We start from the raw sequence: 25,122 nt of genomic DNA, 5'->3' as shown, positions 1-25,122 counted from the left end.
GCTTGGAGGGCTGAACTATCGATGTGGGTATCCGTAGACGCCAAGGAACATCATATAGGGGGGCGTGCCGGTCAGGGGTCAAGGCCTGACCGGACTAGATCGACGCCCCCCTGCCCCTTGGCTGCAGCCCGTTCCTCCCCCTGGCGAGCATCGCCTCTTTTTCCAAGGCCCCCCTGCGAGCGGCAATTGGGCATTAAGAAATATTCAGACTGCTCACTGCTGCAGTGCCACCAGACCAGACCGCTCATGCTGACCTGGGCAGCCTCGCGTTCGCAGGGTGACACAGCGGGCTGGCTCCCGCTCGCCGCTGTCCATCCACTCCTCCTCGGATACCTCCCGCAGGTGCACATGGGATTTTCAGCTGGACGAGATCTCGGATGTCTATCTGCGATCGCCCTTTTGGTGTGAGACATTGCGACAGGACACATAGGTAGCCCAGTAGACTAACAAGCCCATGCTCACCGCATGAGGCTCATCACGATAACGCAAGCCAATAGGTACGTACCGTGCCGTGTATACCGGTACGGCCGCAAACAAGCAACAAGAAAGAAATGGGTATTCACAATGACTGTCCTGGCGCTTTCCATGCGCCCTGCCCTGTTGCTCCCTGCCCGTCTTGTGCTGATAATATGTGTCCATCGCGCCTCGCTCAGCTGCTTCCCAACCCAATGATGAAAGCACGCGCTATTGATGATGATAACCATATGATGACGGTGGAGGGCATGACACCCTCTCACTTCTTGGACCCTTGGCCTTGCTGACCCTGACCCGGGCCCTGGCCCTGGCTTTGCCGGAAAAGCCTCTTCGTGCCCCCCACCCTACCCAGCTCGCCGAACTTGCTCTTGTTGTAGTCCTCGGCCGCCTGCGACGGTTGTTGAGGTGGGGGTTGCAGTTGGGGAGGCGCGTGGTGGTGAAGCACTTGGTGGTGCGGCTTCGAGCCGGGTATCTTTCGCTCGCCGCTTGCGAGTCGGACCTTTTCCTTGACGCTCTCCACCCATGCTTTGTTCTCCTCGCTCATCTCAACCTTTCTGCCCGTCGGCCCAGCCAGTCCTAGAAAGGAACTGTCATCCTCGACCCAGCTGAGACGGGAGGACGATCTCGAACGCGTAGAGCGGTCCTCGGACGATGGCGCCGGCAGCGGCAGCGGGCCCGGCAGCGGCCCAGGCGTAGTAGGCCGTAGACGGGGCCTTTCGTTGCCGGCGGCGCCCATGCTGCGGCGTGTCTTACGCACAGCTAATGGTGACATGGGCGTGACCTCGAGCGCGGACGCCGGTCTGCTCGGCGGGCTCGAGCGCATCTGGACGCCCGAACCACGGGGCGCGTCGCTGATTTCCACCTTGGCGTTGTGGTTTCCCTTGGACCGCCTTCCATGATGACTGGCATACTCCTTGAGGTATTCGCTGAGATCCGCCCAGCCGCCGCCCACGCGGACCATCACGCGCTCCCCGTTCTCCCCCACGCACCGGATGAAGAGCTTGATGGGGGCCTCACCTGTTGATCGTGCGAGGTGATAGACCTTGATCTCCTGCTGGCCTCGTTGCGAACGTGGGCGGGCGTTCTTGGCTGGCGAGAGCGTGAATGAGGGCGTCGTCGTGCGTGATGACATGTTGGAAACGCTGGACAAACTTCTTTTGAATAGGTCCTTGGAGGGCTGCTTCCGTAGACGAGGCAGCTGTAGATCGGGTGGGTTGAGGTTGGGCGGCTCCGTTGTCAACTTGATCTTGGCAGGGATGCTGTCGATGATATCGCTAATCTGCTGCCGCAGTTGCTGGTCGCCCGAGCTCCCGGGACGTACGCTGGGGCTCGCCACAACATCGGAGACCATGGACTCGCCAAAGTACTCTGAGAAAGAGCTGTCTTCCACGGGTGTCCGTGGGAGCGTCGCGTCGTCATTCTCCATCAAGGACGAGTCGTCGTGGGGTACAGCCGATGACGAGTGTGCGCCCGGCTTCGCCATTGGCGGCGAGCTAGGGGGGCTGCCTCCCTGTTCAGGCCTGAGTCTCAGGTTCCTGGGCCTGTTGACAGCTGGGGATGCAGAGACCTCTGGTGGCTCATCAGACAGGAGACTGCTCGAGGCGCCGTGGAGCATGGTCGAGTTTTGTGACACATCACTCTCGCGACGGTCGCTGTTGATTAGTGGCGGGAGTTCCATCATTTCGGAATCGTCACCGGTCATGTCGGACCCAAATTCATCATCAGGGGCATACATGTCGTCCTCCACGTTCCACTTGCGGGATCGCTGAGGGGACGCGTCAGTCTCCTCTCTAATGGGAGGAGGTATCCGAAGGCGCGGGACCTCCTCGTAGATCTCCTCGAGTGAAACTGATTCGGCCTCATTCGCCAGCTGCAGCTTCGGCCAGTCCTGGCGTGGTGAGCCGGGGGGCTTCAGAGTGGCTTCCGATGGAGCGGTGGAGACTGTAGAGCCGTTTGATACCTGCCGGCCATCGCGTCTTCTCTTCGATGGCTCTCCGGCGTCCTCTGTCGCGATGGGCAGGGGCAGAGCGAGAGCGCCATCGCTGGTTCGTGGTTGGGTCGTCTTTGCCCACGCCGTCTCTGCGATTCGCCGCTCGCTTGCAGCTACCCAGTCCCCATAGCCGCACTCCACAGCCTCCATTCGATCTAGCCAGATATCGGGCAGAGTATCTGTCAGGCCCTCTAGCCGGTCGAGCATGTAGTCGAGCGTCCGGGCCGGAACCGTCACCTTCTTTTCAATGACAGATCGCATGACCTGAAAGTCGCTGCGGGACAGGGTTGGAAGGGCATCACCATCTGACCCTGTACAGCTTGTGATGGCAGTCCACCCTGATCTGAGTGCTACCTCTGCTTCCTCGATAGCACGCAACAGTCCAGGTATGTGCCGCAACACGACGACACGTATACCCCATACCTGCAACAGGCCCGACAGCCTCGCCAGATTTGGTAGTGTTTGTAGCACGATCGCGGTAACAACCGCTGTGAGGTCTTCCATACGGTTGTATGCAGCACCTGATGTTTTCCCTAACCCGAGGACTGGTGTGGCCGGTCTTGACAGCGGCATGATGTAGTTCGTCATGACGTGTCTCTTGATCTCATCCACCGCCAGCTCGTCCAGAGCCGCGTGGACTTCATCTATTCGTCGTCCGTATCGCGCAACGTAGTCGCTGCGCAAGCTGCCCATGTAGACTACATTTTGATCTTCCTCTGGCGGTGGCGTGACATTCACAAACAAACGTCTGGCCGTGCCTGCTGGTGGCTCAAACCCAGCTGAACCGCCTTCGCTCGGCCACGACCATTTACTGAGCTCCTCGACCCACTCCCATACTTTTCGGCTGGTGGCAGCTGTACGGACAGCGAATTCCTTCTCGGCGGCCGAGGCTTCGTCCAGACATGTTCGCAAGGGTTCGACGGGGTACGTGAGAGCGTCGAGCGCCGAAGCAGGTGTGATGTGGGCGAGTATGTCGTCCGATACGCGCATCGATTGTCGAGCTGGCGTCTGCCCACCAGACGAGTGCCGCTGAGGGCGCAGCAACAGCGGCGAGTCTTTCATGGTGTTGCGTGCTCCGTTCACAAAGTTGGGGGAGTAGAGGCGATATCTATGTCGTTCTCGAGGCCCATAGTCGTTTGGAAAGGCAAGAAAAGTTCGCTTCGTGTCGCGCGGCGCAAGAATTTTTGGTGAGAGGGTGGGAGTTTCCGGTCGTGGTTCGGTTCGGTGAAGGATGATGGGGTCCTCTTGGCTGGAATGCTGGACAAGAGACCTATGACAGCACGTCTGGCACAAGCAAGAGTGGTGCGCGCTGTTACTGGCGCTTGGCGCAGGGTTCGGAGAGCTTTTAAGCGAGCTTCGCGTGACAGTGGTGTACAAGATCGTCCGACAAGGTTGATGAGCAGCGCAAACAAAGGTATATGACAAAGGCGTGCGTGGTAAGGAAAAGGCAAGGTGTAACTTGGGTGTTTGTACGTAGTAGTGCGCAAGATGATGAGAAGGACAAGGAAAAGAGGGTGAATGAATGTGGGGGATGCCCGGGATGAGGCGCGTCGGATGCAAGGAAAGAAAAGGGAGGTGCCGTTTGACGCGAGAAAGAGACGAACGCGTGTGGGCAGGGGAAATTTGAGGTCGACGAAGATGAGAGAAGTGGTCAAGGCATCCGCGTCGCCAGGTGGAGGAGGTTCTCTAATTACCAGGTAATTAATGACGGGCCCACGGCCGGGCTCCGGCGGGTCCTTGTGGCTCCTGCCGGTTGGTCCACCGTCGTGTCCCTGGACAGCAGTCGTTGTTGGCTTATCGATAGTCGATAACGGCGTCAGGGCAATGGCTTCAAGGATGCAAGGGACGTGGACTTGCTAGGACGATGGAGATGGAAAACGGCTTTCTGCCTTGAGAGGCTTGTTGGCAAGGTGTCTGGTTTGCGCTACAATTCGATCTGAAAGATTTTTGCGTGTGCGTCCTCGTTCCGTCTGACTCTGTGCCTTTTGGACTACCCTAGATCTGCATTGTCGCCTACGTATATACCAACCTTTATGCATGTTACACATGGAAGCAAGAACTTAAATGAGATCCCGAAGACGGTTTAGTATCCAAACAATGATGTGCGTTTCGACTGACATATTGAACAGTGTCGTTTGGCAATTAATGCATCACCGTCCAGAGGCAAACTCTACACAATCGTCAATGCTTCCCTGATTTTGTCTAACCTGTACTATCGGTACGATCCTAGTCATAAATCATACGTAATTATATCCCAGGCACCGCAACGCCCTACTCAATGAAACAAACAAGATCAAATAACCATGGGCCCATCCACCGCCACAGGCGCCCCCGCGGCCGTACTCTCCGCGGCCGGGAACTGCAGCCACTGATCAACGTCAAAGTCCGTACCGGCCACGGCATTCCAGTCAAACTCATCATGGCCCTGCATGAAATCAAGGTCAAGATCCAGATCCATCATCTCCGCCTCGGGATCGCTCGCGCTGGGCGTCGGACCATTACCGTCGCCGAAATCGGTGTGGGGGGGACTGTGCTCGTTAAAAGGCGGCGTCAGGTCCAGGTCGGCCGTGTTGACGGTGGCCGGGGGCGCCATGGCCTTGCGGAGCTGCTCGACGGAGGAGACGGACATGTGCCTCTGGTCGTTGAAGAGCGACTCTGAGACGGTCATGTACGGCGCATTGTCCGGCGGCGGGGTCTGCGCGGAGAAGTCGGCGGGCACCTTGCTCGTCATGGGGACGGTGGTGTTGGCCGCTGCGGCGTTCTGGCTCTGCACGTCAATGGCGGCCTTTCTCACAGCCGCGTCCAGGAAGCCCGTGGCGTAGTCGGCCGCGGCGTAAATCTCCCGCAGCTTCTCCATGACCTTCATGCACTGCCTGAAGCCCCGGGTGGCGCGCTGTGCCGCCTCCTGGTCGACGTTCTTCATCTCGAGGAGGTGGATGATCATGGCGGGCAGGACGACGGTGACGCCTGTGGTGGGGAGGTACCTCTCCAGGCGGAGCTGGTGCAGCGACGCAGCCATAAAGGTAATGTGGTTCGCCGCGTCGCGGACGCGCACGCGGGACATCTCCTGCGCCTGGTGAGACGTCGTTGGCGCATGCGTCGGGCTCGATGGTAGAAATTGGGGACGGTGGAGAGCAGAGATGGTTGTGTAGTACACCATGTGCAGTAGCGTCCTCTGCACGGCGAGCGTCGACTTGCCACCTTCAATGTCCAAGGGCGTCAGCGTGCGGTACTGGCAGGACTGGGGCAGAGACTCGGCCCAGGCCATGAGCTCCATGTCGACGACCTGGACGCTTTCCACATTGTCGAGCTGCTTGTTGGGGAAGAGCATCATGGTGCTATTCGTGGTGTTGTCGGGCTTCGTCTTGTCTCGGATGAGGACCGAGTATTGCGCCTTGAGCATGTGACTGATGCACACGCAGAGTTCCGCCTTGGCGATGCACATGGCGGCCAGTTCGCGCTGCATGGAGGTGTCGCGCATCAGTGTACAGCTGGAGGGGATCACGGTCACATTGTCAGCGAGTGGCTGGATCTCAAAGTCGGATTCCTCCAGCATGGGGACGTCAAAGTCCTCATCCTTGATGCGGGTGGGACGTCGCATGCCGAGCGCAATGAGGCGGTCGCGCATGAAGCAGGACCACCAGATACGCTTCCAGAGCTTCTGCTTGCGGATAGACATTGTCGTTGCGCCCGGATTGCGATGGAGGCCGATGGTGTGGGCAAGCGAGATGGCGACGCCCATCCAGTGCCAGGTATCTTTCTGGTCGTCGGGGGTCTCGTACCAGTAGGACATGAGGAGCAGGGCCTGCACCAGGACGAGGCGGTCCATCTCGTAGTCAAAGTCATATAGAAGCTGTGAAGTCAGTCTTTGCTCTTGTTCAGATGGTCAGACAAGTGTCTTACCCTGGTCTTCTGGAAGAAGGACTTTCTTGCCGCTTTGCGGGTGAGGTATCCAGCCTCCTTCAGATACTTCATGTCGACAAAGGCGGATGCCGAGAACATGATGGCGTGGTACAGAAACAGACTCGTCTGCCCATTGAGCCCATCTCTTTGGTTGACAATGTCCAAGAAGTCATGAAGGTCCATCAATGGCATGTACGGATGGACATACTCGACATAGCTCTGCAGCAGAGCATTCTGCAGGCCGACAGAGGGCAGCGTCAGCGCGCCCTTGATGTGCAGGTAGCTCACATCCTCGGCGGCGATTTTGGAGGGAAGAGGTCGAACAAAGGCGGGCAGTTGCGAGGCGAGGTCAGGCTCCTCCAACGAGTTGAGGAACTGCGCTGTGAGGTTGGAGATGGGCTGGTTGGTGGCCGGGTTGGCGTTGAGCGGTGTCGGCGGGGGGTTCGGCCACTGTGGAGTCTGGGATTGAGGTGTTCCCACCTGGGCGGCAGACTGGATGGTTCTGTAGCCGGCGCGTTGGTCTTGTGGCAGTCAGTGATCTGTCATGTGCATCTCTCATCTGACGAGGACGCAGAGTTGAAATTCAGTGTGCGTCGTGCGTCGTGCGTTGGCATGTGAAGGTGGGGAAAGGACAGGACTGGAGCACTGGCAGGTTCCTCCAGGTTTCGAGCGAATGAAAAGTGGAGACCGGTCCAAGGGAGATGCGGAGAACGAAATCGGAGAAGCTTTGCTTTCGTCATCCGCCGCGCACACGCGCTCATCACAGCATACATGCATGCGACTGGGCGCATTGGTGACGGACAAAAACTCCCGTAAGGGAAATGGGTACTTACAAAGCAGGTTGCTCGACGTCTCCTGTGACGAGGCCAAGAGATCGACATCGCTCGAGATGGCGGAGCCACTGCTCGGTCTCCTCAGCTCTGCCGCGCTGTGGATGGGGACCGGATGCTGTGTCGACGGTCGTGCTGCTGATTTGCATCGCAAGTGCGGCGGGGCAGACGAGCTTGTGCTGTTGCTGCTGGTCTGCTGCGACACGGGGGGCGTCAAAAGGTGTTTCCTAGAAGCTCATTAGCATCGCATGTCCTAGGAACAACACCGGGCGTCGGAATGAATTGATGCACGTACTTCCTTCGTCGGCTCTCCTGGACATGGCACTGTGACATTCCATTAGCCACTGATCTGATCCTGCGCATCACCTCATCCAAGATGAGGCGCGTAGCTCGGTACATACCTCGACATTGTCAAAGCGACAGTTGGCGCAGGGCGATTCGTCGACCACGTTGCAGCGCACTTTACGGGCGCGGCAACTCACGCAGGCTCGCGCGGCTCGACGCTTCTTGGCGGAGGGCTCCGTCGCGGAGGCTGTCGAGTCGGACCGCTTCTTGGATTGGGGTTTCTTGTCCATGGTGGCGGACTGTGATGCGGGTGGCGGTGGTGGTGGTGTGCCAGCAGTAGAAGTGTCTGAAGCGTCGGTTTCCGATGTCATTGTGAATGATGTGTCTCAGTGTTGCAGTCGTCGCGGTGAGATTGTCCTTTCAGTGTAATATTTGACGATAATTTGATGTGGGCTGGATGTGACGTTTTCTGTTGGTGCAACTTCCTTGCGTCCGTTCGTCCGTGAGGATGTCCCGAAGCTATAGCCACTTGAGAGTGATGAGTGAGATTTGGCTTTTTTTGTTTTTGTTTTTTTTTGCAATTGCAAAACGACAAAAACGGTAGAGTGGAGAGTGTGTACAGCAAGTGAATGCGTACGGATTCGCTAGAGGCAGCGAATTGTCAGAGAAGAAGATAGAATAGTACTATCGAGGACTCGAGTCGAGGTAGACTTTGTCAACCTTGAACCTGCTTCCAGGTGAGTGAGGTGAGAGCTTGGAGGGGCAGTATCCGACTCCAAGAGCGAGAAGGGGAGAGAGGGAGACGGGGAATCCGGGGGTGGGGGCATGTCCTTTTTCTTATATGAAATTGAAATTCGCTCTGTTCAAGAGAGACGCGAGCACTCCATAAGTGGATAACCATTCTGTTGCTGAGGCTTGGCCGTGCGTCGTGGTCTTGGATGGGACTCGTTTTGGAATGTGTGGTATTATGGGGCCCGATGTACCATTGCATCCGGGGCAGGGGATGGCTACGGAGCATGGTGGATGCTTCATGCTGCGAACGCCTCGTGATTCTATCAGTGCTTGAGCTCTGCTATCCACGTACTTGCATGGCTGTTTTGCTTTGCTGTCTTGCTCTGTCACTCTTGACGAGAAGTGCTTTTGCCATGTACACGTATACAGGCAAAGTCGGTGTCCAAGATGCGCACACGTTCGGTCAATGCCCGTGGTCTGCTCCCGTGGGAATACTCATTAGGTACGCAGTACGTAGGAGGCCCTGCGAGTTAAATCATCACGATGAATCGCGGCAATGCTCCACGAGGCGTCCCACACCTTGGATGAGCCAACGTTGTGGAGCGGCCAATCATCGAGCATCAGTTTGAGTCAGGCGGGTTGGAGGAATTCTTTTCGTCACGAGCCTCACAAGCCTCGTTCTTCTGGAAACGTTCGCATGTGTCAGTCAACCTCCAGGGCACACGACGTGAGACGTATCGACAATTCCAAGCTGTCCTCAACGCATTGCCCTCTCCAAAGAGAGCATGCTCCGTATTGTCTTCTTGCGAGCGTCTCACATGAAAGCCGCGTGTATGTAATGGGGGAGAACGCTGCGGCCCACGCCCTCGTTCCCACCAATCATCAACTTCGATTCCTCACCATGATGAAGCAAGCGTCTGTTCTGCATGCTTTATACCTAAAATGTCGGCAACAATCGGACTGCCGCGCTAACGTTATTACGACGTGCGCTCGCTCGCTCCCGATTGGCATCCAGGGCTCGGTCAGCCGGACAGGAGGAACACTTATATCATGATGAACTCATCCATACCGTTGCTACTACATGGGCTGTGCTATTCGAACCAGTTGGCCACAAGTGCGCCCCAAGGTCGTGTTCCTCGCCTCTCCAAATCCCGTGCCACCGTCGTGATCGCCAACTTTATGCTCCGTCGGTCAAATCTCTAGTCGCCGGGCCTTCGCTCGGCCAGCCTTCCCGCCCAAGACGGGATCAGCCATCCGATGATCCCCTCCATGCATCAACAAGTCCGTCCATCCATGGACCACAGGACCATCCCCCCCCCATTTTGCGCTCCACAACTACTCCCCGTGTCCGTCCGCCCACAGTGGGACGGGGGGACGCCTTGGCATCCGCCGCTCGGTCGCCGCGCGGAACTCCGAGGCCAGCGCCGAATGACCACCATCAAGCTCCCCTTCCCCCACGGAGTGTGTTCCCCCTCCTTCGACGAGCCCGAAGCCTCCTTTGATAATCTGGGGCTTCGTCGAACAGCGCAAGGTCACGACCCGCATCCCCCCCTTGGCGGAGCCTTTGAATCTGATCACCCACGATCCTACCATGATCCAGATCCGCTGCCGAGGCCCCCCCCCAGGTGGCAGGACCCTCACCTGTCAAACGGTGAGCGCAGGACCCCCGTCGACACCATGCACCCTCATCGTGCCGAGGCACACGAGACCTGGAGAACTTCTCCATTGAGGGTCTCTTGCGATCCATTCGTGGGGAAGCAGCGTCGCTGGTATTACTTACTTGGGTGCGAACGAGCGAAGCCATTCATTTCGACAGCTGCAGCTGGAGGCTCGCGATTCGGAGGCTCGCGATTAGAAACCTCGCGATACGAAAATGCGCCTCATGCACCATCTTGCGATGATCCTGTCCGCCCGCCAGGACAAGCTTTCCTGGATACGTCAGCACAGCACGGGGATATACGTACTGATCAAGAGTATCGTTAACATTCTCGTCCAAAGCCTTGAAGAATTCCCAACCCCTCACGGCAGTTGTCAGTCACAATGCACCTTCGGCTCCGACCGAGGCTTCCCCTCACCACCACCGCACCGCTACAGAAGCGGGAGCATCTTCACCTGGTCGCCCCAGGCACACACGTCACCGCGATCCTTGGAGCTGGCGTACTTTTATGATCTGCGCGCATCGGCTTGTTGCGTGTGATTGGGTACCTGTCAGTGGCATCGCAGTCCTCTCGCACGACCTACTCGGCCGAGCCATGTTCGGCCAGCCGTCCAAGCATCGGATCCGGCCTCCCGCACGTACCATGCACACACGGAACCGACGGACGACAAGCAGCAGCGAGCACTGCACTCAAGTGAGCTGCGCCAAGTGCCAAAGCTGTCTGACCTGCCTGTCCAAGCCCACCAGTCACCACGAGTTCATACAAGTGCCATCCGCACAAGCGTGCCGTCGTCATTATGAATTATCCTGGTATCTATCTTTCTCCTCTAGCATGCCCTATAGTCGCCCCTTCGCATCAGCAAACGACACCGGGTCGTACACCTGCGACTTGATATATGACATGAGGGCGACGTCGCCCCACTCCTCCCACTCGACCCACTGCTCCTCGGGCAGGTCGCTCACGCCGTCCCGCCGCGCCGCCTTCATCACCTCCCGCGCGACGACGAGGCTGGCCTCGCGCACGCGCTCTATCCGGGGGTAGATGAGACCCGCGTGGAGCTCGTCCGCCGTCAGCGACTTGGACAGCGCGTCGGCGCCCGTGTACACCATCTCGTCCGTCACGCGGGTGGCCTTGGCCAGGATGGCACCCAGACCCAGGCCGGGGAAGACGTAGACATTGTTGCCCTGGTTGGGGAGGTACGTCACGGGTCCGCTCTCGGCGCCGGTGTTCTTGGTGATGGGGGAAAAGGGCGAGCCCGAGGCGAAGATGGCCTGGCCGTCCGTCCACTCAATGGCCTGCTCAAAGGTGCACTCAGCCTTGGTGAGGGGGTTGCTGAGGGGAAAGAGGATGGGACGGCGTCCCGCGCCACCGGCATCGACCGACGCCTTGAGAGCCCGGATCGTGGGCTCGGTGAAGCAGCCAAAGGTGGCGGTCAGGCCAACGAGGGCGCTGGGCTTGACGTACTCAATGACCTCCTCGAGTGTGCGGAACTGGCGCTCGTGGTTGTCGGTGCGGGCAAAGTACTTCTTGTGCTCTGCGAGGCGGTCGCCGCGGTCGTGGGTAACCAGACCCTTGGTATCAACGAGCCAGAACTTGTCACGGGCCTCCTGCTCTGTCAGGCCGCGACGGGTATAGTACTCCATGAGCTGCTTGGCGACACCCACACCGGCGGAGCCAGCGCCCATGAAGACGAGGCGCTGCTCCTCCAGGGGCACGCCCGAGTTCTCGACGGCGCCAATGTACCTGCCGTGCTTGTTAGCTAATGTTTCACAGCGATGGTTGTAGCAGGCGTGCTCACCCTCCCAGGACCACGGCGCCGGTGCCTTGCACATCATCGTTGAAGCACCTGTGGGTGTTTCTGTAACGGTCGAGGTAGTTGAACGCCTTTTCGGTCTCGAAGTCCTCGAACTGAACCAGCATCTCGGGGAAAACGTCCTTGACGGCGTCCATGAACTCGTCCATGAACTCCTGCTGGACGTCGACGGGCACGCGGCGCTGGCGCAGGCCGAGGTATAGAGGATCTTGGAGGTTCGTCTCGTTGTTGGTGCCGCAGTCGAGCACGATGGGCAGGGTCTTGGAGGGGTCGATGCCGGCGGCGGCCGTATAGAGGGCGAGCTTGCCGATCTGCTACTTGTTAGTCTCGAGTCCATCCAATAGCTAGCAGCCTGTAGTACTGACCGAAATACCAACACCGTTGATGCCCAGATCACCAAGACCCAAGATGCGCGAGCCGTCTGTCACGACGCAGATCTCGGGCTTCTTGCAGGGCCAGTTGCGCAGCATGGTGCGGATGCTCTTGCGCTGCTTGATGGAGATGTACAGGGCCTCGGGGCGCGTGTAGAGGGACGAGTACTGCAGGCAAACGTCGCCAATGGTGGGGGTATAGACGAGAGGCATGAGCTCGCGGATGTTGTCCATGACGACGCGGTAGAACAGGTCAATGTTCTCGGCCTTGAGCGAGGACAGGTAAAGGTACTTGTCGATAGGCGTCGGGCGCGACTGGATCATCTTCATGGCGCGAGCGCATTGTGTCTGGTAGGACTCGATCGTGTGGGGAATGAGACCGGTGAGGTTGTTGTTGATGCGCTGGTCCGGGGTGAAGGCGAGGCCCTTGTTCCACTGCGGCTCGCGCAGGATCTGGTAGCCCGAGGCCATAGTCTGGTCGAGATACTCGGTCTCGTGCTCCTGGTGGACTTCGGCGTAGTGGTTCTGGGCGTACCCGCGGAGCTGGTCGAGCGAGGCGGCCTGGATGCCCGACTCGATGGAGGCGAGACTGGTTGTTGTGGAAAGAGGGTTGCTGGATGTCATCCTTCGCGCGGAGGAGGAGGAGGAGCGACGCTTATGACTGGGGGCGCAGGTCGTAACCGCGGGTGTGGTGGGTGTGGGCGAGGCGGCTCTGGGGGAGAGGCTTGGGGACCGAGGTGTGGGGACGGTGACAATGTCCGAGGCAGAAGACGACGATGCGACAGACGACATTGATCGTCTGGAGGATGCTATGCAGAGAGAAGACAAGCGATGTGACGAGCACGAACGAGAGGAGATGATAGTGGAAGGAAAAGGGGACAGAGCTCTGTGTAGGTGCGTGGCGGAGGACCGGCAAGTTATAAGGAGCTTGCTGGCCTGGCCGGCCACGACAGCAGTCTGACCCATCTTGGGGCCGGGCTTTGGTAATTAGGCGAGGAGGAGCTGAGACCGGATACTGGAAAGGAATCGAGAAACGTCTCGAGGGTCAGTCTCAAGCTCTCTGCCTGAATATTCCGAAGGGTGTGGGTTACAATTGACGGGGACTGCAGGTCGCGCGTGCGTGGTTGCTGGGGCGCTATGGGGATTCAGGGTCTGTCTGAGAAGGCGGACGGGGAATGGATCCGAAAGAAAGTCAGGCTCATCGGTGCGGCGCAGACTACTATGAATGCTGTCTTGGGCAGCAATGAGAAATGAGTATGGAGTATGGATAGCACCAGACAAAAAAGCAATCCTTTCGTGACGATGGCAGAACGAATTGAAGATGAGGAATGCCGGTGCCGGAGGCGTTTGGACTGGTACGTACTTGCAAACTGAGTCGCGCCTTCCTACTGTTGTGATTGAGGCTTGCAGAAAATGCAAGCGAGAGCAGGAGCGACAGGCGGACAAGTTACAGTGACGGCAGGCGAGACGGAGAGGAATCGCTGCTCAGCGACTGATTCGGGTTGATTTGACAGTGTTTTCTTTTGCTTTTCCCATTTTGTGACTCCAATGTGGAGACTTGGTGTCCAGGTTTGGGGTAATGGCAGGGGCTGCACGGCCGTTGGGACCTCGAGGCGCGCCGAGATCGCCCGTGCTGGCTGGCATTCGCAGTGTAGGGGAAGAGGGGCCGGAAGCTGATGGTTTCGAATTGCGACCCGGCCCAGCGTTGCCGATGTTGGGGCTAAATTGCTAGATCCCGATCAATGCTAGTGAAGTGATCGCATCGTCCTGGTGCTGTAAGGCCAGGTCTGGCTGAGACACATGGCTCGACTCACTGATCCTGATCCAGGCCCAACCCGCAGCGAAGCTTCAACAACCGGAGTTCAACGGAGGGCCGGGCGCCCCATCCCCACCACAGCGGACAACTTCCGGCGCCGGGCGTCCCACCCCCTGGCGCTTGCGTGCCCCGGGATCGTGTGCTGCGTCCTCCTTCGTTTTCGTGCCCGACGGACAATGTCCGCGATGGGGCCCCTTGTTCTCTTGCTACGAAATGTGCACATCGGGACATGTCCGGAAGTGATGAACTAAAAAGGCTAAGGTTGGAGATCGTGAGCCTGTCTCCGGATGATTTCTAACACGTTCTCACAGCTTGAGAGGCTGAGAGCTCGAGATGCTCACACGCGAGTGACAAGCTGGATACCGGCCCCACGTTACAACGTGCATACGCGCATCGTCTCACCGACTCACCGGCCGTGAGAGGCTACGTATTGTATGATAGGTGATCCTCTGTCCCTCCTTCGTTTTCCAGCGGGAGCTCGTATCGATTGTGCGTAAAGCGATGACGGTGGCCTCAGCTTCCACTGACCTCTACTATTCGTGTAACATGTGTCTCAGCACCCGTCTGCACTTTGCAGAACAGTTCTTGGAAGGCTCCGAGGTCTCCCGATGTTGTAGCGGCGCTGCAGCATCTGCACCAGAGAGGAACGAGTCGGATTCTGTCAGTCTGGGGATAGATGCACATGCAGCGCAGCATGCTGGCGCCACGCGCGGCTCCATCCACCTCCTGAGCTGGGCTTGGCCGCGTTGAGCCTCGGTTTTCTGGCTAACTATGCTTTCATGAGGGTTCTGCTGGCCGCGAGACAGTTAGCTTGGCTTGTGAAAGGCAAAGGTTAGATCAGGGCGAGAGCAGATGCTCTCGACAACCGTCCAGCTGCCCAGCATCCAGTCGGCTTGGAGTATCCGTACATACGATCCTGATGACATGTAGTCGGCCAGCATGAGAACACACGCGCTCAACAATTTCGGGATGCTTGTCAGTTGTCCCCAGATTCCTCTCACCGCTCACGGTCCAGTCCGTCCACGGGTGCATCGTCGGCTCGGCTGCCCCAGCCGATCCTCCTCACAACGCGGGGTGAGACAACCAGCCCTGCCAAGCAAGGTACGTACTCGGTTCACATGCCACTCGCACTCAACAAAGGAGCTCCTGAACCGGCTGGGTGCTGCTCAACGCCCATGTCTTGTCGTCGTGCGAATTCGGAATACCCTGGATCCGATCTGATCCGCAGGTATGATAGCGACGGTGCGGCAGCAGCAGTCTACATCCCTCGGTTGGACGTCTTCACACAAACACATGAAATCTTCTCGGGCATGTGGTTCGGATGGTGTTGATGGCATCTATCCATCAATCTCTGCCGACCCCTCGTAACCCCTCTCTACACCTCGCCCACCACAGCATCCACTGAACAAACCCTGCCTGTCTTTCAACGTTCCATCGAGCCAGAGATTCTGCCTCGCTGACAGCTCATACCTAGTTTAGCTCGTCCACAAGCTTCTCAATGGTCTCGACCTTCTTGATCCTCCAGAAACGCTGCACGCCCTCGCCAAACCTCGTCGCGCTCGGCCCCACAGCCTCATCCTCCTCCGCCGCAAAGCACAGCCGGAAGAAGCGCCACCCGCGCTCGGCGAGAACACTCTCGTTGGCGCAAAAGATGGTGCCCGGCGCCGCGAGGACCTTGTAGGGCGTCTTTGTCAGATGCACCATGAGGGCCTTGCTCATGAGCGGACCGTCGAGGAGGGGGTAGGTGGTGCCGCGGGCGTTGAAGAGCGGGTGCGACTCAAAGTGCACCTGCAGCCAGATGAACATGCCGCCGCGGGGCCAGTCGAAGCTCATGAGCTTCGTCTTGGAGATGACGCCCCACTCGGTGTCCTGGTCGGCGACGGGGGTGGACTGCTTGAGCTGGTAGGCGTGCTCGTCGAGGAGGGAGGCCATGGTGTTCATGCGGCGCTCGTAGACGCCCCGCAGGCCAGAGAGCCAGCGGACCCAGCCGTCGGTCTGCCAGCCCTCAAAGGACTGCTGCTCGGTGCGCGAGAGGGAGAGGAAGGATCGCGTGGCGGCGGGCGGTTGGGGCCCCATGATGGCTTCGGCCACCATGGTCTGCACGAAGCCCGAGGGCTGCTGTGTGGTCGTCTCTGTGATGCTGCTTGGGGTTTAGCACGCTGGCAGAAGGAAGTGAGGGGGGGCATACGGACCGGAGAAGACGCTCGATAAAGGCGGGCTGCGCCGTGATCCAGCCTAGACGGCAGCCCGGAGCAATCGTCTTGGAGAATGTGTCGAGGCGGATGACGCGACCTTGGACGTCCATGCTCAGGAACGAGGGGACGAGCGAGTCGAGGAATTCGTATCCACTCGACTTTGTCGGCTTGTAGTGCTCGCGGATGGAAAAGGGGAGCTCGCGCGACTTGGCCTCCTCCTCGGCGGCCGAGGGGTACTGCAGGTACCAGTAGGGGTCGTCCTCCACGATGATGACATCGTATTCGCAGCACAGCTGGTAAATATCCTTCCTCCTCTTCACCGACAACACGCCGCCCGTGGGGTTGTGGCCCATGGTGACCGAGTACATGAGCCTGGGCCGTGCGCCGTTCCTGGGGTCCCAGTTCTCCAAGACGTCCTGCAGACCACCCTTGCCGTGGACGAGCATGCCCTCGGCGTCAACCTCGACGGGGACCATCTGCGCGCCCTTTGGCCTGGCGGTATCGGGCGCGTTCATGTAGACAAAAACCTCGCACAGCATGCCGGGCCTGGCCTCGACGGGATCGCGGTCTGGCACCCAGGGCTCCATGAGCATCTCAATCGTCTTGTGGAAGCCATCGGTGCTGCCGCACGTGAGGATGACCTCGGGCCCGTCCAGGTAGGGGACATGGGGATGGAGGTGATTCCTGGTGAACTGGCGGATGAAGCTTCTGAGTGGTGGGTAGCCCTCTGCGGTGCCATACTGCAGGCCTGTGGAGAGATCAATCTTCTTGAGCGGGTCGGCTTCCGAGTTGGTCTTGGGCACGGTGATGTGGGAGGCCGATGGCGCGCCAGTCCCAGACTCGTTGGGCGTGGGATCCCAGCGCTCCGGTTTGGCGATTTGCGCCTCGAGGGTGTCAAAGGGGAAGAGGCTGACGTTGGGAAGTCCTGCGTTGCTCAGCCGTCAGTCGGACGCGGCGCGCGACGATCCTTGTCTCACTCTCCACGTGGACATGCATGATGCTAATGAGACGTACGCTCACGCTAATGAGGCGTCGACCTCGGTAGCGTGCTCATGCGTCCAGCGCTTGTCACGTAGAAGGTTAGAAGGACGAGGACAAAACGTACCTCCAGCCAGGTTTCCTATCCCAGGGATCTGGAAGAACTTGTAGAACATCTTGATGGCCGACGCCTGGCGGTTCTTGGTGGCGCGTGTGAAGTGGTGGCTGAGATCCCGTGGGGGAGCCAGCGGCTCCGAGTGTGGCGTCATGTCTGGTTGTCTGCCTGCCCGTGGAAGACGTGTGATTCTGTCGAGAATGGTTGCTGAACGGAGGCGCAGATCAAACGAGCGAAAATATGTTTCAAGGAGCAAGTGAGAAGCGGAGCAAACAAGCAAACACCGAGAGTGAAGTCGATGATCGGAAGGTAGATAAGGATCATGGACGGGTCACAGGTGAGTGAGCCTGACAAATCCAAGAGGGGCCCCCATCGAGGTCATTCAAGGAAGGTATGGCCGGGATTGCGGAGTCCTTAGTCCGCCGGATGATGGACCCGGTCTTTATTATAATAGCTGTCAGTTCAGTTTGCCTTTCGCCATGGCCTCAGCTGCCCTTCATCTTGACATTGCCATCACCATTGTCCATCCGTGCACTCCGCTACTACATGATCGTCACCATTGACGCCAACAACAATACTACCGCCCCCTCATATTGTCCTCTCCCGCTCATACCGCAAACCCAGCTCGTCCAGGGTCTTGGCTGTGCCCCCTGCCTTCTCGAAGCGCAGTTTCGCATCCGCGTACACCTTTCTCTCCCAGAACTTCTCATCATCCCACCGCGGCCCTTCTTTACCTAGGAAACTCGCCTGCGCCGCCCAATCGTGTAGCTCGTTGATGTAGTGCCCATCCTCTAGCGAACTGAACACGTGAAGCGCGCCCTCTTTCCGTTTCTCCAGATCCTGTGACCACTGGCGCATCTCGGGCTTCGATGGTAAAGCGAGTGTATTGGCCCAGAGCGCCGCGAAGACGGACGCCTGCGCTTCGGCAGTGGGCCAGGGAATGGCTTTAATGTTCAATCCCGGGAAAACCAGTGTCGGATGCTCAATGTGGATCAGGTGCTTGTACAGCCCGTGCACCCCTTTGCCGTCTGTGATGAGCCCGAGCTTCTTGTCTAGAAAGGGATAGCTGTACATGAATCCTGTGCAGAAGACGACTGCATCAATGTCGGTTTCCACCGAGCCATCAGTAAAGCGCACACCTCGTTGCTCGACGAGGAACTCGCTGATCTGCGGCACCTCGCGACAGCCAGTATGCGCCAGCCGTTCCTCTGGCGTGGCCTCTTTGACCGACAAGAGGGCGGGCTGCTTGCAGACGCCGTTGATTTGAAGGGCAATATCCGTCCCTGAAGGTCCGTTCCCGACGACGACAACCTTATTGCCCCTGTACGCATCGGGCCGTCGAAAGTGCTTGGAGTGGATGATACTTCCAGGATAGCGCTCCGAGAAATCCTTGATGTTGCTGATTGCAGGAACAAAAGGCGTAGCGTAGTGTCCGTTGGCAATGACGACGGCATCAAAGATTTCATCAAGCTCGCCCTCCCCTATTGTCGAAGTAGCCTGAACCCTCCAGCGGTCATGTCCGTCCTTTGCCGCGAGGCTCATGTGTGTCACTCGGTAGCAGAAGCGGATCAGATCTCGTACATCTTTTGCATACTCGAGCAGATAGTCTTGGATATACTCTCGTGACGGGAACGCCCAGGCATCTTTGGGGAACGCCTTGTCGGAGAATCGCATGAGCTGGCCTGGGATATTGGCGTGCAACTTGTGATACATTGGTGATGGGAATATCGGCGCCTTGCCGCTGTCCTGCTTCAAGGGCTCATCCGGCCGTAGGAAGGGGTCCTGTTGAGGTATGGGCGAAGGACCAGGCGTTTCTTCCTTGTAGTTCCATACGCCGCCCACCTCATCCTGCTGCTCCAGGACAGTGACTTGGCTGAAGGAGCCCTGCGCCTTGAGGTATTTGGCCGCCGCGAGACCGCAGGGCCCAGCCCCTATGACGGCGATCTTGGAAACGGAGAATGCAGGCGAGGTGAGAGAGCCCATCTTATAACAAGCGGTAGGTTGTCATGGCCAAAACCCGCGGATTGGCATGAGTCGGATGACGAGGTCGGGCGAGTTGAGTGGTGGGGCTGCAGCACCCCCGAGTCACGTCCACACGCCGACACCGAAGCTTGGCGAGCATTGTGATGAGCTGACTACTAGTATTATATATGTTGGCCTGACTGATGAGAGTCTCTGGCCTGGATGAATTTGCATTTCAGTACATCACTGACCAAACCGCCTCCTCACCTGTCGTCATTGACTACAGCTCTGAGCTGAACTCGATGGACATCCCCGCTGCGCAGTGTTGGGCATACCATATCATACTTATCATAGTGAAATAGCACAGAAAGCCATCTGAGTTGTTGCCGAAGAACTACCACCTTTCTCAGGCAAGATACAAGTACATGTAAGTTAGTATGAGATCGAAGTGAGAGCCCAAGGCTGAACGTGAGTGAGCCAGCAACTCCTTCACCGCCTTCCCAATGCGGCAGCCACCCGCGTCGACCTGTCTGTCGAGCTGCTGCCCATTGACGCCAACAGACGCATCAGTTACGGACGGTTCTTGACAAGTGACTTGCTTATCGCAACCTTGCCTTCAGCACTTCACCCGCCCGCTCGACATCTGCAATCGTACTTCCACCACTCCAGCCACGCCACGCGTTGAAATATCGTCGACCATCCCACGATGGGTGCTGCCCTCTCCATCCGAAAGTGACGTGCAGATGCGCCAACCCACATTGCGACTCTCAGCTAACTGCAATCGACCCATCGGCGCGTCACGAAGGACATGGACGCCTCGACCATGACGAAAGGCGAGTCTAGGCACACGGCCATCGCCCAACTGGCCCCCCAACTGCCAGACCAACCCAGTCGCTCAGTACGGGGCGAAGTCACAATCACTTGGCCGTACAGCATTGCAACCCGCACAAGTGCCTTCAGACTCGTCGAGCCCGACTTCCGACTCCGCAACAACAAGGGCCAAATTCGTATCGAGTTCGTCGGTCCAGCTGGCCGCGCCGTGTCGGAAGCGGCCATAGCAAGCGGCGATCAGGTTGAGCTCAGCCTCGAGGGCGTGGAATGGCTAAAGGCTACGCCGCCCGTTCGGCCGAATGCTAGCGAGCATGAGCTCAGGTTCAAGAATAGGCTGCGTGCCAAAGTGCAGAGGGCCGAAGGCGGAGATGAGATTGTACTGGACATAAACGCTGAAGAGGAAGAAGAGGAAGCACTCGTACAGCCGCCCGTGGAGGTCACGCCGATGGACGATCCTGCTTCACCGGTCATGGAGCCACCGAGCTATGCATCTCTCACCACGCCGACTCCCACCGCGAAACGATCCGCAACCCAAGCCTTTCTGGAGGAAGAGTTTGCATCGCCAGCCTTCTTGAAGAGGGCAAGAGTATCCTACGGGTCCTTGTGGGAAGGCGATTTGGAGAGTTTGGATGACGAGAAGCCAAGGAAGAAAAAGAAAAGTCGCTTCAGCATGCACGCAAACTGGCGGTACACAAGCCGATCGCCTAGCCCAGAGCCGGAGCGCCATGACTTGGAGGAAGATGGCATGGTTGAGGACGTGCACGAGGACGACGGCGAGGATGAGATCCCAGTGACCTTTATGAAGCTCCCGAAAGCGAAGACGATGGTCGACGACGGTGTTCAACTTAGTCAGCCAGCAGACTCGCCCGCAGCTGCTTCGAGTCCTCCGGCCCAACATGACCAAAGTGCGCCGACTGCGGATATGACTGTTCCTCGCGCCCCATCACCGCCTGGTCCGGGGGTTTGGGGCTTGGACGGCAGTTCGCAGCCAGCTGGAAGTGCGACGACATCACTCGTGTCACACTCCGAGGGCATCACGGAGGGCGCTGGTTCATTCAGAGAACAGCATCCATTTAATACGCCCCATGAGCCTCTGACAAACACAGCTGGCCAGCCGCCGCTGAGTATGGCCCATGAGGATGCTGCGAGCACCTTGTTTGGATTCTCGACAGCCCGCGAGCCCCAACCAGCCCCCAGTGCACCCAGCGGACAAGCCAATAATGTCTTTGCTTCGACCGAACTCTTTGGCACGGGCAATGTCTATCCCGAGCCAGACGACAACAATCTTCGCGAGCATACCAGCTACCCAGATCCCGATGACCGTGCACCTGCCGAGGATTTTGACTTTGGCATGCAGCACGACGTTGCTCCCTTTGCACCATCGCAGCTCGAGCAAGCCCCTTGGTCGACATTGACGTCCATGCCACCTCAGATGCCGCCGCCGACCAACACGATGGAAAATCCAGTCGTTCTCGACAGCTCCTCGCCACCACGCGAGCCAAGTGCTGACTTGCCGGGCGACAACATCAACTACCAGCAGCCCAAGGCAGACGTGCAACGAGAAGAGGACGAGGACAGTGCGTGGTTGCCCCGTCGGTTCACTTCCGCAAGGGGCGCTACCACGCAAGGGACAGATGTCGGGAGCACAGAGGTGTCGGCACCTACGAGCCAAGTGGTCGAAGGCTCGGCGGAGAGTTCAGATGGAGGCTCAGTGGCAGGCGAAGACTACGATCTACGCAACTACGACACGGCCCAGGATGACGATGTCATTGAGACTGACGGGGAAGAGGGTCCTCCCTTTGACCAGAGTGACCCAGACGAGCAGGCTGTCGACTTTGAGGAGGACAGAGACGAAGATTCGGCTGCTGAAGACGACGAACAAGCAGAACGGGACGTCGCTGGTAGTCGGTCTTATCAGGGCGCTGAGGTCCTCAAGGGCGAGTTCGAGCAGGACGCTGGCGACTTTGAAGGCGGCGAATACGAGAGTGGCAATGATTATGAAGATGAGGAAGACGACGAGGCCATTGGATACGGGTATGATGAGTCTGAGGAGGTCGACGAGGATGACGAAGAGGAAGAGGAAGAGGAAGAGGAAGAGGAAGAGGAAGAGGAGGAGGAGGAGCCACCTGCGCCCTCAGCCCCGGTGTTTGTATCACTACTATCCGATTCAGAGGATGATGAGCCGCCGCCACCCAAAACTGCGCCCACTCGAATCGAACAAGCGCAGCCATCGTTGGCAGCCGTTGAGCTCCAACTCCACAGGCCCTCAAATGTTCGCGTCGAGGCCGAGGGAAGCGAGCAACAGAAGGCACTCACAGAGAAAGACGACTTCACAGCTCCTGCTATCTCTCACCAGACGGCAGAAAGTGGAGATGATGAAAGACATGACATGCCCGCTCAAGTTCCTGAAGAAATAGTCGTCAAGGCCTCTCGAGAACACGCCGAAGAGGCGGACGACGAGACCTCGGATCCTGATACGCCAACGGATTCTGATGTCGAGTATGACTACACTGACAATCATGTGGATGAGCGACCTGATGCCACCATGGAGACGGAGGCACAGAAAGATGCCGGGCAAGAAGAAGAGACGCCAATTCCGACCCGTAATGAAGATATGGGCACCGAGCTAAGTGCTGACGTCCGGGTGCATTTCCAGCAGCAGCAGCATGATGCACCATCGTCTCCTGTGGTCTTTGAAGCAGATCGAATGTCTATCGACAAAGTGCAGCCCTCAGACAATCAGCCTACCGGGGAGCAGCAAGAACCTTCTGACAAGGAGGTACAGGATGAAGACCGGCCGACTCCTACGATCTCGTCCGCCGTCATAGACCATGCACCTGTCTCGGTCGGTCAAGAGGCTCCTAGCCCCGTGCAAGCTGATCAGCCGGAGTTCATCGACGATTCCATGAGCCTCGTTGACTCGGGCCGGCTTCGTCACAATGCAGCGCAGCTAGTAGAACAGAGCCTGGCGACCCAGCTCGGCGTGGAAGGCCAGTTGGGCAACGCGAACACCGTCATTGAGGTCATGGAGTCATCCGTCGTCATACCATCACAGCCTTCACATGAGGAGCAGAATGCGCTGGGTTTGGAGGGGTCTGCAACGAAGAAGTCAGATATGGGCGACGTGGCAGACAGTGCTGAAAACGTTGAGAAGAACAGTGAGGCAGAGGCCGAGGCCCAGCAACACATGACTTCAGACGCCCAAGCGGAGGTGGTAGTAGAAACACCCAAGCCGCAAGGGATTGCAACTTCTACCGCCGAAGCTCAACAACCCACGCACGCAGACGCCGAGCCGCTTGAGCGCGACGCCCCGTTAGCCAAACCCGCAGGCGATCAGCGAAACCAACAGCTACCGACGCCTCGTGAAACACAACTTAGTGATGAAAACGTCGTGCACAACGACGACCGGGGCTTGGAAGAGCCCAGGCACGATGAGGAAGACGAAGAAGAAGAGTACTCTATGCTCGCAGAGCAGCAGATAATGTCCGAGTACGAATCTACGCAGAACCTCGAAACTACCAAAGACAATGCCGCCGATGCCACCACAGATGAGGCCCCAGTGCCATCCACCGAGGAAAAAGCCATTGACAGCATCGAAGCGGAAGCGGCTGACGAAGCCATGCGTGAGGTCATTGGGGACGATCCGACGGAAGAAGAAGTCTTTGAGTACGTGGAACAACGGGCCAAGAGCGAGGCCCTGGAGGAGGTGACAGCAGACGAGCGGACCACCCAAGCTGCATCGCACGATGGCTCGGCAGACCAGAGCTTCAACGACCTTTCCGACTCTCAAGCTCATAGAATGACAAGGTCAAAGGTCAAAGTCGGAACTAGCTCACGGCGGGAATCGGGTCTGTTCCATTCACTGCGCAACCGGGACCACCGTAAGAGCACACCCTTGGTCGCAGGAGAAGACGGAGACCGACCAGCTCTGACAGCCACGGCCCTCTCCCACCTACGCAACGCGCAAGATGAGGCCACATCTCCGCCGACAATCCACGTCACGAGGAGTATGGGCCAAGACGCGAACTCGAGCTCCGAGGCCGAGCCGCTCCCAACCCTCCATGTTACGGGCGCGGAAGTTGAGGATTACGACCCTAGCCTGCGCCTGGCGATGGCATCTGAGACGCCAACACCAGAGGCTAGAAGGCATGCCGCACCTGAGCGGGGGGCGGAAGCATCTCCCAAGGCAAGACGCAACCGCCGAAGCCGGACGCCCGAACCAAAGTTGGAGACGCGACAGGCGGCTTCCAGCAGTTCGCCTACAGCAGCGCGTCCTACCAGCCACAACCTCCGGAGTCACTCGCCGGCCACGGCAGAGGGTGGGAAGGAGAAGGAGACCATGACCAGCCTCAAGCAGAAGCTCGGCAAGCAGCTTCGCGAAACTCTGCCTGATTATCTCAACCTCAGCAATTTGCGCAGTCACCTGAACCGGGTGGCCGACTACTTGGCCGTTGTCACCGCGACGCCCGCGCCTTCGGAACGTGTTAAGAACGGACCAAAGGACTTTATGCTTGAGCTCATTCTGACAGACCCCTCCTCGGCATCTTCTACGACAGGTTCAGCCGTGGTGGTCGCCAATGTCTTCCGTCCGCATAAGAAGGCCCTGCCCACCGTGCATGCCGGGGATATCATTCTGCTCCGGCGGTTCCAAGTGCAGGCTATGGCGGGCCGCGGATACGGTTTGCGATCTGTGGATGCTTCTGCATGGGCCGTTTTCGAGAAGAGTGACCACGATGGACTGCCGCAGATCAGAGGGCCACCAGTGGAGATTAACGATCCAGAGTTCAAGTATGTCGAGGGGCTACGGAGGTGGTGGACCATGGTCGAGAAGGACGAGAAGATGCTGGGCAAGGTGAAAAAGGCGGCCGCGGACAAGGCCAAGAAAAGCAAAGGGAGATGATGAGTACAGAGGAATATGTTGCATGGATGCCTGAAACTACATACCATATATAATACCCAAGCTTTCCAAGTCAACAGCCTACCAGTGAGCATAGGTGGGTGATGCACAGTACAGTCAATCACTTGGACGGGGCAAGACATGTTGATCATAATGAAGACAAATGAAATTGTCATAAATTGACTCTTCTTTTGTGAGATCAATTCCTGCAGAAGCCATTGACGCCTCCATAGTTCATCCATGCTAAACCCTTCCAGAAAAGACAAATCGTC

At 58.1% G+C, this 25,122-nt stretch overlaps 6 protein-coding genes across 6 annotated transcripts; 1 reads left to right on the top strand and 5 right to left on the bottom strand.

Moving 5' to 3' along the window:
• Nucleotides 1-733: 733 nt before the first annotated feature.
• J7T54_002130 (uncharacterized protein) lies at nucleotides 734-3,526 on the bottom strand (the record flags this gene model as incomplete). The annotated part of the gene is made up of 1 exon (XM_051504737.1): nucleotides 734-3,526. One exon carries the CDS (start codon nucleotides 3,524-3,526, stop codon nucleotides 734-736), a length of 2,793 nt encoding a protein of 930 aa, XP_051363826.1.
• Nucleotides 3,527-4,757: 1,231 nt separating this feature from the next.
• On the bottom strand, nucleotides 4,758-7,853 carry J7T54_002129 (Cutinase transcription factor 1 beta-like protein; the record flags this gene model as incomplete). Its single annotated transcript, XM_051504736.1, has 5 exons — nucleotides 4,758-6,317; nucleotides 6,368-6,888; nucleotides 7,201-7,424; nucleotides 7,493-7,521; nucleotides 7,599-7,853. The coding sequence occupies 5 exons, from the start codon at nucleotides 7,851-7,853 to the stop codon at nucleotides 4,758-4,760; spliced, it is 2,589 nt and encodes an 862-aa protein (XP_051363825.1).
• Nucleotides 7,854-10,708: 2,855 nt separating this feature from the next.
• Nucleotides 10,709-12,848, bottom strand: J7T54_002128 (uncharacterized protein; the record flags this gene model as incomplete). The annotated part of the gene is made up of 3 exons (XM_051504735.1): nucleotides 10,709-11,615; nucleotides 11,671-11,996; nucleotides 12,051-12,848. The coding sequence occupies 3 exons, from the start codon at nucleotides 12,846-12,848 to the stop codon at nucleotides 10,709-10,711; spliced, it is 2,031 nt and encodes a 676-aa protein (XP_051363824.1).
• A 2,494-nt stretch (nucleotides 12,849-15,342) lies between these two features.
• On the bottom strand, nucleotides 15,343-17,314 carry J7T54_002127 (Aromatic amino acid aminotransferase-like protein; the record flags this gene model as incomplete). The annotated part of the gene is made up of 3 exons (XM_051504734.1): nucleotides 15,343-16,012; nucleotides 16,065-16,992; nucleotides 17,173-17,314. The coding sequence occupies 3 exons, from the start codon at nucleotides 17,312-17,314 to the stop codon at nucleotides 15,343-15,345; spliced, it is 1,740 nt and encodes a 579-aa protein (XP_051363823.1).
• Nucleotides 17,315-17,748: 434 nt separating this feature from the next.
• On the bottom strand, nucleotides 17,749-19,143 carry J7T54_002126 (Thiol-specific monooxygenase-like protein; the record flags this gene model as incomplete). Its single annotated transcript, XM_051504733.1, has 1 exon — nucleotides 17,749-19,143. One exon carries the CDS (start codon nucleotides 19,141-19,143, stop codon nucleotides 17,749-17,751), a length of 1,395 nt encoding a protein of 464 aa, XP_051363822.1.
• A 787-nt stretch (nucleotides 19,144-19,930) lies between these two features.
• Nucleotides 19,931-24,853, top strand: J7T54_002125 (uncharacterized protein; the record flags this gene model as incomplete). The annotated part of the gene is made up of 1 exon (XM_051504732.1): nucleotides 19,931-24,853. One exon carries the CDS (start codon nucleotides 19,931-19,933, stop codon nucleotides 24,851-24,853), a length of 4,923 nt encoding a protein of 1,640 aa, XP_051363821.1.
• Nucleotides 24,854-25,122: the final 269 nt, after the last annotated feature.

This window comes from Emericellopsis cladophorae (genome assembly GCF_022114955.1).
Source record: "Emericellopsis cladophorae strain MUM 19.33 chromosome Unknown NODE_10_length_638493_cov_120_236322, whole genome shotgun sequence".
Lineage (NCBI taxonomy): Eukaryota > Fungi > Ascomycota > Sordariomycetes > Hypocreales > Bionectriaceae > Emericellopsis > Emericellopsis cladophorae.
Note: the sequence above shows the minus strand (reverse complement) of the source record. Positions and strands in the feature narration are given on the sequence as shown.